This window comes from Carcharodon carcharias, chromosome 6 (assembly GCF_017639515.1).
Source record: "Carcharodon carcharias isolate sCarCar2 chromosome 6, sCarCar2.pri, whole genome shotgun sequence".
Classification (NCBI taxonomy): domain Eukaryota; kingdom Metazoa; phylum Chordata; class Chondrichthyes; order Lamniformes; family Lamnidae; genus Carcharodon; species Carcharodon carcharias.
In genome coordinates, this window is record NC_054472.1 from 42696897 (window position 1) to 42708923 (window position 12027).

Genomic DNA, 12027 nt, shown 5'->3' on the forward strand with positions numbered 1-12027 from the left:
TCTCTTATCATCACAATATCATAATTCTGCACCTGTAACTCACCAATCTCATTTACTATACTCTGTGCATTCACATACTTATAGACTTCATTACTTTCTCCCTTATTCTGACTTTGCCTATTAACTTATTACTTCCAATTCTAGTGCTTCTGTCTCTCCCAGTATTTTGTAGACCTTACTTATTACTTTCAAATGTTCTCTCCTGGTTCCCACACCCTGTCAAATTAGTTTAAACCCCCAACAGCACTAGCTCTGTTCAGATTGGCTTGTACAGGTGCCATCTCCTCAGGAGCCAGTCCCAGTTTCCCAAAAATCTAAAGCCCTCCCTCCTGCACCATCTTTCCAGCCTTGCATTCATCTGCCTTATCCTCCGATACTCACTTGCACATGGTACTAGTAGTAATCCAGGGATTACTACTTTTGAGGTCCAGCTTGTTAATTTTCTACCTAGCTCCCTAATTCTGTCCACAGGACCACAACCCCCTTCCATTCCGAAGTCACTGGTAGCAACGTAGAAGGCGACATCGGAAATGCAACACAGCCTTCTAGACTCTAGTTCTCGGCTGCAGAGAACTTTGACTATCCCCCTGACTATACTGACCCCTACTACCAGTACAGCCCTTCCATATGCCATGGTCAGTTTGCTCACCCACCCTGCAGCCCCTGTTTTCGTCCATATGGCTGCAAGGTCCTTGAACCAGTTGGACAATTACAAGGGCCAAGGCTCCTCCACTCTACCTTCTCACCCTCCCCCAGAAGAATGCCCTGCAGCCATGGCACCAGGGAGGTAACATACCACCCTAGAGTCATATCTACGGCTGCAGAAACACCTGTCTGTTCCCCTAACTCATGAATCCCCTATCACTATTGCTCTTCTGTTCTTCTTCCTCCCCTCCTGTGGTGCCACAAACTTGGCTCTGACTGCACTCCTGTGGAACCAATGCCCTCATCAGTATCCCAAACGGAAAACTGATGTCCCAAACCTTGGCATCGGAAATGCAACACAGCCTTCTAGACTCTCGTTCTCGGCTGCAGAGAACTTTGTCTATCCCCCTGACTATACAGGCCCCTACTACCAGTACAGCCCTATGCCACGATCAGTTTGCTCACCCACCCTGCAGCCCCTGTCTTTGTCCATATGGCTGCAAGGTCCTTGAACCAGCTGGACAATTACAAGGGCCAAGGCTCCTCCACTCTACCTTCTCAATCCCCATCTCGCAGTCATACCTACCTGTCCCTGACTATGGACCAACTGAGATGACCCTATCCTACTGCATAGTAGAGCATAGCATCAAGGAACTTCTTCTCTCTTCCCCCCCACCCGGAGTGTTACAAGTGTCTGCAGCTTGGCATCTTGCTCAAGTTCCTCCAGCTGCAGATACCCAATGCACACGTGTTTGCCTTGGATCATGCAGCTGTCCACGAGCTCACATCTTCTGCAGCCGCCACACATCACCTGCCCTGCCAACTTTGTATCATTTACTATTTTGCTGATTAAATTTTAATAAACATCTCTCGTCTTACCTGTGCTTTTATTCTTATTTCAACAAATGCCTTGAATGAAATTCCAATTACTTAAATTTCCCGAGATTTGAACAATAAATGAGAAAAATACTTACCAATCAATCAACTACCTGTTTTCCGGTGATGTCACACTTTGATTTTTCTCAGAAAGCTGCTGGTCCGCTCTGGATCCATGGCTTGTACTGGATAGCTTTTTTAGGTGCTGCTGCTTTTCTCTGGGTCCTCCTCTCTCCTGTAATTTTGGCTCGGGTGGCTTATTAACTTTAAGCAAAGCCAGCCTATCCAATACCACTTCTTTATCAATTTTTAGCCCATCCGGTGCATCAACTTTTGCTATGATCTGGGCTTTCACTTCTTCCTTGGAAAAGTATTCATTTAGTACCTGAGCCATGACCCCTGCCTCCATGCATAAATCCACTTTTTGGTTCCTAAATGGCTGTGCTCCTCCTCTACCACATTTTACTTCCATAAGCCTATGGAAGACTTTTGGATTCCCTTTTATGTTAGTTGTCAAACTCTTCTCATACTTTCTATTTCTCATTTCTATTTTCACTTTTCCTCTGAACTTTCTATATTCAGCCTGCTTTTCAACTGTATTATCCACCCGACATGCTTTTTCTGCTTTACCTACCTTTTCGATCCCCATATATCCCTGCTCTATCCCTTGCTCATGGAGCAAGTTTGTCTCATCTTTCCCCAACTGTACCTTGACTGTACCCAAACTATCTCCTCTTTGAATGCAGGGTATAGTTAATACTGGCAGGACACAAGATGACTTGTAGAACGAGTGAATAAATGGTAAATTAATTTCAAGTCATAATTTTGCCACTCACATCTCCTTTAGACACATCCTTTGTTACTTGCCCTAACCCTCCCTTTGGCCTTGCGCATTAAACACTTCTGTTATTTAATCTCTCCTGCTCTCCACCCTATTTCAAACCTTATCTTTTGCTCTTTTTTCTTTCAATTGCTGAAAACCCATTACATTTCAAACTTTTCCCAGTTCCGAAGAAAGGTCATTGACCTGAAACATTAACTCCAATTCTCTCTCCACAGATGCTGTCAGGCCTGCTAAATATTTCCAGAATTTTGTTTTTATTTCTGATGTCATCTAAGCTTTGGAACTAATTACACAATCAACTGGTTAGATTTTTGAACTTTTTAAATCATCAAGGTTTTTAGTCTTTGCTATTATAAGAATTTTTGGTGGTGACAAGAATTGAAATACTGTTCTGCTGTTTACCCTATGTATGCCGTTCTCCCCTGATGCATTCGGTTTTAGCTGGGGGTACACTTAAAAATAAAGATTTGACATTCTCAATAATCTTTGCACTGAATTACGATGGGGGGTGGCGGGGGGGGGAGCTGATAACTTCTGCAGATGTGGGAGCAGCTGTAGTGTGGCAAGTGGAAACCAAGTGAGGACCAGCAGCAATTAAAGGAATAAGTGAAATCAGGAAAGTTCACTATGGTGAAAGAATGAGGTAAGATGAGGATCTTACATCAAGTTCCAATGACTTCCAACAAGCTCATGTCGGGCTGGGGGAGGAGAGCAGCCACACTCTTTCGGCAAACCCAGAAACAACAATGGGCCTGATGCCCCCATCTTAACTGATGGCTCCTTGCTTGGGTCTCTTAAAGAGTTTGTAGCTGGGGCCTGAGGCACATCTGAAATTGGGCCTCAATTAATAACAAGCAAGTTATTCGCATATCTTGCACCTCCGGATGCAACTCACCTAATGTCAGGGAACAACTTCAGTCCTGTTGACATTGCTGACTTCTAGGAGCTGGAAAAAGCCAACATATAGGGCACAGTAGATTGCGATTGTGTTACCAGACACTGAGTTCACTTCTCATCATTGGTGGATTGAGAATTTGAATTAAGGTACTAAGTCTCGAGGTAAAATCAATGAAATAACCATGAAGCCGCCATATTATCATCAAAATCAAATTGGTTCACTAACGTTCTTTAGGGAAGGGAACTTGTCGCTCTTACTCAGATTAATGTGACTCCAATCACATCAACGTGTTTACTTCAGTGCCTTATCTGGGTCTTTTGTTTGGATCATGGGTTTGTCATTGCTCTCAGATGCCTGTAGTGGTCTATCAGATTTGTTCACAAACCCCATTTACTTTTGTGGTAACCACATCCAGTTGAATAAGTTCCGCTGATTAAAAACATAAAAAGATTTGCATGGTTCCGTGATTTCTAAACCACAAACGCCCAACAACAGTTATCCCAACAATGAAGTGGGAATAATTAATTTCTCCTACTTAAGTTTAGTTAAAATGTAGCCTGCTCCAATGACTAAATAACTATTTAAACCAAATTTTCACTCAATCTATATTGAAATCTGTTATCTGTATATTGGCTTAACCTTTGCTGATTACGAACTTTCAGTTTTGGAGTATGCTGCCAAGCAAGCCATTTGCTTGCATCAGCCTGCTTCCTGAGGTTCAAGACGGAAGCTGACTACCACTTTCTTGGGGCAACTAGCCCACAGCCCAAGAATGCATTTTTAAAATAAAACGTCATTAAAATCTGAAAGACAGATAAAACCAGGAACAGATCAAACATGGTAAAAGAGATCTGGAAATCACTGCTAGGGCCACGACTTTTCTTGATAAATAAAAATGACTTGCATTTTAGAACACAGGAAAAAAAATTAAAATTTGCTGACCGCAGAACTGGAGGTGTGACGAACAGTGAGGATCATGGGTTTCGTAGAGGTATTGAGGTTAAAGAGGTTATGCCGAACGTTTATAAAGCTCTGGTTAGGCCACAACTAGAGTATTGCACCCAGGTCTGGTCATCATATTTTAGGAAGGATGTGAGGGACCTAGATAGGGTTCAGAGCAGATTTACCAGAGTGCTTTGAGGCATGAAGGATTATGATGTTAGCTTGCTCTCCTTGGACCAAAGGAAATTGAGAGGGTTATTTGAAATGTGTACAAAATTATGACAGGTAGACAAAGAAAAGTTTTTCTATTTGCTAATTGTACAAGGATTATGGAACTCAAATTTAAGATTTTGAGCAAGAGACACAAGGAGAGGGATGTGAGGAAGAGTTTTTTCACAGAGCGGGTGGTAATGACCTGGATCTCATTGTCCATGAGGAAGGTGATCAATGAATGCCAAAGAAAATTTGATGGGCACTTAAGGGAAATAACCTTGCAGTTATTATTGGGCATAGAGTGGGGAATGAGACTGACTGGACTGCTCCAGACAACAGCGCATGGCATGGACTCGATGGGCTGAATGGCCTCATTCATTGCTGTATTAATAATGACTGAATGATCAAAAAATGACTAAAATTTGAAATAAACTTAAATTACCAAAACATTAAGTAATTCCTAACTGATTAATTATTTTTACCTTAAATTCAGGATAAAATGTAAAAAGGAAGGTCTCCCCAGTTCCATAAAAACAATCGCTAACCTTGAATGGTTCAGATGCTAGAGCACCAAATAGCTGCAGATATAAAATAGAACAACGGAAGTCAGTTAATGAGGACATGGTTAATAGAGAGCATTTCTTAAGCTACCAACTGATTTGATTTACCACCCTCCCGACACCTGTTCACATTTACACCAATGGCCACTTCATCATCATGCTTGCGCAGTGCCCTCCAGAGCTAGCGCTCCCCATCCTCAAATTTAAATGGGTGTTCACCAGGTATAGTAGGTAGAATGGGTAGTGGAGCAATGGAGAACAGAGCTGACAGTCACGTCTGGGTGTACGATGTAACACTTCAGCAAGCAGCAGCAGGCAGGATTAATGCTACAGCATTACAAAACTGGGAGAACTACCATTGAGATAAAAGGGAGAAGTCAAAGGTAACACAGAATAGAGTAGTACAGAAAAGAAATATATTGTGTGCACATGTACAAATTAATAGATTTCCTGCATTTTTGCAGAAAATTTCAGTATTTGAAATATTAATACTTTGTTCACAGTTAACAGTGCCTTATATAATAAACAATCCTTTTCTAAAATTCATGAAATAAAAATAGCATTCTGCTTTTTAAATGCCCATTCCATACCTGGCCATCGCTGTCTTTAATGACTAGCAGCATTGGTGTATCGACACCTGTCATACTACGGTACAGTGTTTTCAGGCTCATGCCATGTTTAGCAGTACTATAAATTAGAGTCCATGGGTAACCAACAGTCCGTGGAGGCAGATTTTTTGCAAGCTGAAAGCCATACAAAATAATTAAGAGTGAATAAAAAAAGATTCAAATACATTTTGATTACCAATATTATTCCCACCACCACTAACAACAAAATTCGCCAGTTCTTTGGGTAAAGAAAATAGTCACATGTATTTATTCCAGGGGTTAGTGGGGGATCTGTGTGGAGCGTTCCAAGCAGCTGCCCATAGTTGCATGAAGCTGGTGACTGACTTCAAGCGGGTCATGTCATTTCCGGACGGACAAGGCCGGCCTGGCTGAGCGAGCCAGAGGCTTTGCTGCAATTGCTGGGATCCCCTGCATCCAGGGTGCCATTGATGCCAGCTCCATTCCATGAAGGTCCAGATAGTTTGTGACCACAAAGCGCAGATTCTCCAAGTCTGTACAAGGTACTCTGGCAGTTGCCATGACACGTACATTCTCTGACATTCACAGGTGCCAAGGCTCCAGCTCAACTGTATGGATGGCTGCTGGGTGACAAGGACTTTCCATTGGGAAGGTGGCTTATGACGCCTCTCTGGCACCCAAGAACAGAAGCAGAGCAGAGCAGTCATGCCTTCACAAGGGCAGTGAGAGAGGACCACAGTTCACCTGAGATTCAGATGCCTGGTACTTCAATGAGTGTGTCGTTTGATAGTCATTGCACGCTCTACAATCTGGCCAGTGGTGGATCAGAAGAGGAGCCTTGGGAAGAACACGGTGAGCACATGAAAGGCAGGGGCACCAGGGAGGCCTTGATTCAACGCTCCTTCAGCTAGTCTGCCAAGGCACTGCTTCCATCTTATGCCTCCTTACCGAACATTTGAAATGACCCACTCCAAAGTCCACTCAGTGCCTGTGCAATAAAGTTTAGAGCCATTCACATCCAGCATGAAATACTGGCATGCCCTGCACCTACAGAACAAGTAAAGCATACTCAGGCCATTAACGCAAAGCAAAATTTATATAATGTTGGCACTCACTGAAAATGAACATAATATGAGGTGTTAATGGTTGCAGCAGGAAACAAATTAAGAAAACACGGCAGAACAAAAGATCACCTGTGAAAAGTCCCTCTTGTGCTCATGGTGCTTTAAACTTACCCTTGCGACTACTATCCCCCCCCCGCCACCTCGCTGGCAGCAGCATTGGAGGCAGCCTGCTGACTGTGCTGTCCTGTTAGCCTTGATGACCATGGCAGTCGTCCTCTGGCCAGTCGAGTCTATGCAGGCCCTGCCTGGGAGGGAGTAGCCAGTGCAGTGGCTGGACTCAGTCATCATGGCCTCAACAGATGCCACAGTCCCTGGGAGAGGAGCTGCTACCGTCATCCAGAGTGCCCTGGGAGGAGCCTGCAGAGACAAGAAGACCATTGTGCACCAAAGTGTGGACTCCCCTGCTCGCCACTGATGGACAGGCAGCTGGCAGATACTAGGTGCCTCATCCATCTCTCACGCTGGCAGTGACCTCCTGAGATCATTGCCTGTGCGAGGGCTTGCAGGTCCATGCGCACCCCAAGAACCCCTTATTCTGTTCCTGGAGCTGCCTCCCCCATGAGGGTTGTCACTCCCTCAATGGAGGAGGTAGTGCGCTCGGTGCTGTGGGTCAACACAGTACACATGCTCCGCATGGATTCCTCCATAACAGGCCATGGCACCCAAACCCTCAGGAATCTCCACCAGATCCTACCATGCTCCCTGGTAGACATCCAGCATTTACCGCCCAATGGACAACTCCAGAGGCTCATCATCTGCCTTGGATTCAGCATGTCCTGGTCTCCAGCAGTCCTCCCACTGCCAGTGCCCTGGACACTCTCTGCTTCCACCTGCTCCTCATGTGAGTGTGCCGTGCCCTTACCGCTGTGCACTGACATTGGAGCAGATGATCTAACGCCCACTGAGGTATCTGCACTGGTGCCTGGTGCAGAAAGGAGATGTGACACAGGTGCGTCTGACAGGCACTGCTCCTCTGGTGTCAAGGGTGGCTCATCGGGGTCTTGCAATCGTTTGCTGGATGGCGAGTCTAGGGGAGAAAAAAGACATCATTAGTATTAGTCATCACACTGTCACTGTGCATGCTAGGCATGCTGGTGAGACAACGAAGATCTGCATCATGGTGCCATCACCCTTCAATGAACAAAGGGGACTCTGGGTGAGGTTTCCATTACAGATGACACAACAAAACATTTACACACTCTGACACACTCTCACACTGCACTCTTACCTTCGCCAGAGACCCCTGCCTCTCCACGACAGCTGTAATAAGTTGGGCGCGGATACTCCATCTAAGGCATCTATCTCGTCCCTCGTCAATATGAGGTGTGGGGGGCCTCTGCCTATCCTTGACCTCTCAATGCTGTTATGGCTTCTCTTCTCCTGAAAGGGCAGAGGAGCACTGATTAGTCCACTTTCTACCTGCAGCGCCATTGCAGCTTGGCCAACCCCACCTGAGGAACATCTTGCAGTGCACATGCGAGTCGTGGCCTTGAACCTGCAAAGCCAAGCAGCCAGAGCTCACCGCCTTGGCTGGCGCCCATGTCATTTACAGTTGGTGGTCAGACTCTTACCCTCGGACCACGGGGGGGATGGCCAGCTGTTCTCCACAAAGGTGCATGCCAACTCAGTACTCACCCTTGCTGAGCGCAGCAGATCGTTGAACCTTATTCCGGCACTGCACCCATGTATGCTGCACAACATCATGGCCGCTGACCTGGGCAGCCACCTCTGCCTGTACTTTGTCAGGTGCGGTAGCGTCCTCTTGCCATCCCTGGGAATGAGGATGTCCCACCAGGCACTGACCTCCTCCCACAAGTATTCCTAGATATTCATCTGAGACCCGGGTGGGGGCAAATGGCCACAGGACTTGACCTGGCCTGCCCAGCAGGTGCAGAGGCCATATCAGCTGGAAAAAATGTTTCATCAAACAACTCCATTGGACCCAGCGCCCGACAGGCTCCTGCCCCCGTGCAGCCCTTCCAACTATTGAGCAGACACGTTTCATGCAGAGCGGCCCTTAATTGGCCACCCAGCGTGAAATCGCTTTGGAAACACAATCTCGCCCAGGTGGTTTGTACGTCCAATCCTGGGCCCACCGACTTGGCACACATGCCACGCGTGAAATTCACTGCAAATTTATGGAAATGCAAATTGATAATGGGTTAGAATTTCTTTTCAAAATAAGGACATGTTATTTTGTGTTCAGTTATTTAATGTGCAGCAATGGCACATTTAAAATTTTAGAAGTACCAAATTTAAAATAAAAAACACTAAATAATTTCCTGTGTCTCTTCCTGCTCTATCCGATGTTTTTTTCCCTTCCCATTTCTCTTTCTGTATCTGGTTTGACATTAGAGTAGGCAAAGTCAATTTACACTTCTAAGTTCTTGTACTGTTTATCCCACAAATCTGCAATCTGAATGACTAAGGAGATGACAACCATTTGCCCTGTTCACCTGTGTCCCAAATACTAAGGTTTCTTCACTGTGCTCATGGTTACAGCAAATTGCTATGCAAAAAATTTACATGTGCGAAGGCTAGTTTAACTAACGATGGATGCCATTAGATGCCCGACTATAGCAAATTATGGCCAAAAGCCACGGATTTCAATGCTGCACCTGGGATCTCACAGGCATTACCTCCAATTATCTATCTCTTTAATCAAAGAAAAAAAATAAAGAACCAAAGAAAGGACATAAGGTGAATTAGAAAGAGAAGTGCAGAGTGGGGAAGGAAGAGGATGAATCAAGAGAAAAGAGACCGAAGATAATGTCTTGCCTCTCTTATAAGAGGACAGTATAACCCAGTTGCATTTGGGAATTGTATTGATCTGTTAGAAGTTAATGAGTGAATAATAGGTGTGCAAAATTTACAAACATTCATGAAAAGAAACATTCAAAGAACATGACCATCCTGATCGGAAGCAGATTTTATTGGGACAGAATTGCTAGCCTTATGAAGACCCAAGGCCCACTAAAATTGCCTTCAACAGTCCTAGATACTCAATACAATAATTGAGTTGTTGACTAATCATAGCAATCCATCTCTATATTAATTAGTTTACAGCAGGCCCAGAAATGACCCAAGTCACCATTTTCCTCCCAAGCCTGCTACACTTATAATGGCAGTGTCAGTTTAGGATCATAAATCGTGTCACCAACAGAGTCCCTATATGTTAATTATCATCCGTAATTACCTGTTGTGAAATTAATTTGCATTAATTCCAACAATTTTGTAACATAATGCTAATTTCAATGTGGAGGTTATTTGCCAAAGTTGCAATTTTTGGTGCAAATCATGCAGTAATTTATAACAAATCAGAATCATAACATCACATCTTCACTGCAAATAACCTTTTATTTAAAAAAAGAGCCATGACCACAAATAATGATGAGTGCAGTTTATCTCTCTGGCAGTTTATCTCAATCTATATTGAGTGGTCCAGAAATGTAACCAGAAAAGTGGTGTTGTACCTGCCTCATTTATACTGCAGCACTGATTCCACAATACTGCTCAATAAATTGTGTAGCCATTTAAAAAGTATAATTTGTAACAATTTTGTGGAAGCTACATGTTCGTTGATGGCTTGGGGTGCTGTCAAAAGACCAATGATTAGAAAAGCACTCAGCTGATTTGTAGGTTGTGGCTGAAACAAAAGTAATGGGGCCTGAAATGAAAAGAAAATGGTAGTCTACTCTTTTTGTCCATAATTTCTGCAAGCTTTGTTTAAATAATGTAACTCATGATGGCTGGGGGTGGGGTGCGGGAAAGTCTAAATAAGGAAGTCTGACGTAACCTTTACATTCAAAAAGTAGCTTGACGATGGCTGGGGAAACTTACTGAAGCACAAATGAGTTTAAGAGGAGTAACTTAAAAACAACACAAATACTGTTTTCAAAAACCAGATTAGTTGTAAAGCACCTAGTACTTTTAGAATGTAGTGGGCAATGGCTATAAGGCATTTAAGTTTATTTTCTCAGAAATGTATTGAAATGAAGAGATTGAGGGACATGCAGGTTGTTAGAACTGAGATTCAACTAAAAGATACCAAAGTGCTTTGGGCTGAATAGCCTTACTGCACTTTATCTTAAGACCCATCCAGAACAGGAAACAAGTTCACAACTGCATCCACAATTGAAAGCACAAAATGCAGAGATTTGTCAGTTTCACTCGCCATAAAAAAGCTCTCCCCAGTTAGGGCTGTTTTAGCAGCAGATATTTTAATACATTTAGTTAGCTAACAGGTCATAAAAAATTAGGCTTATCTAGTGTCTTTCATGTTCCAGAATGTCCTAGAGTATTTCACAGCAAGTTTAAACAATAGCCAAATTTAACACAGCAAGAACTGTTTTGGACTGGGTTGTTTTATGAAATGAAACTGGGCAGATGGAATGAGTGACAGTGGGAGAGTAGTCATCATAATTCAGTTAGTTTCAACATAATTATGGAAAAGGACAAAGATAACTACAAATAAGCTTTATCTTTTTACTAAGCTGAAGAATGATTTAACAAGAATGGACTGGAAACAACTACTGCGCTGGATCTGACGGTCTGGCTAACATGGCGTGCCAAAATCTCTAAGCCAGTTGCCCGATGAGCCACCAATGTGCTGATTTCCATCTGGACATCTGTGACTGCTGGACTGAAAATGTGGAGGCGTCAGACAGGATCAGAGCTAAGCTCCACTACATCTGATGTGTGCTGTCTATTATCAACAAGATAACTAATTAATGCCCAAATGCAATGTCTGCTTCTCTGGCCCACAGATGCAAAGGGAAGTTGGGATACTCCAGACAAAGGCAGGTGATTGTCAGTGATCAGGCGAAGCTACTGCTGAAGCTCTCGCAGTGCATACAAGTTCTGACTCGCAGGCTCACATCCATGACTGTGTGTGACAGATCACAGCATTCTAAACAACAATCTCATGCTGTGGACTCAGTATGATGACAGGGCCTGAAATTAATCTTGCATGAATCTTGGCCTGTAGAGAGATGCCACAGTCCAGATTCAGATTAGACGTCACACATCAAAGAGAGAACCGGTGAGTGATGATCCACCTCTTTTGAGGCACCTAACAACACTCCAGGCATACTGCCTCTTGAAGGGGGTCATAGGCAGTGGGATGTTGGTGAAATGCTTGAAGAGCCTGCAGCATGAACACTGTTCTCAGTAGCACTTTCATTGCTATCCTCAGCATCTCAATGAAGGATGTCAAACTCTGAATGAGTCGTAACAATCTTGTATGACCGTGGCCTCATCCTTGGAATGGAGCATGTGTGTTAGAAAAAGAGAAAGTTTAACTAAGTTATATTTGATTTGGTGGGTATTAGGAATGAGT

General features: G+C 43.8%; 1 protein-coding gene across 3 annotated transcripts in view; it reads right to left on the reverse strand.

Moving 5' to 3' along the window:
* LOC121279378 (oxidation resistance protein 1-like) overlaps positions 1-12027 on the reverse strand; it is an 86426-nt gene that overhangs the window by 19701 nt on the left and 54698 nt on the right. The window contains exons 3-4 of one of the 3 annotated variants that reach the window (XM_041190578.1): positions 5569-5721; positions 4964-4996 (exon numbers count right to left, since the gene is read on the reverse strand). In XM_041190578.1, the coding sequence (XP_041046512.1) occupies positions 4964-4996; positions 5569-5721 (186 nt within the window). Of the gene's footprint in view, positions 1-4900; positions 4997-5568; positions 5722-12027 lie in introns of all 3 variants that reach the window. The other 2 variants (XM_041190577.1, XM_041190579.1) reach the window with 2 other exon arrangements.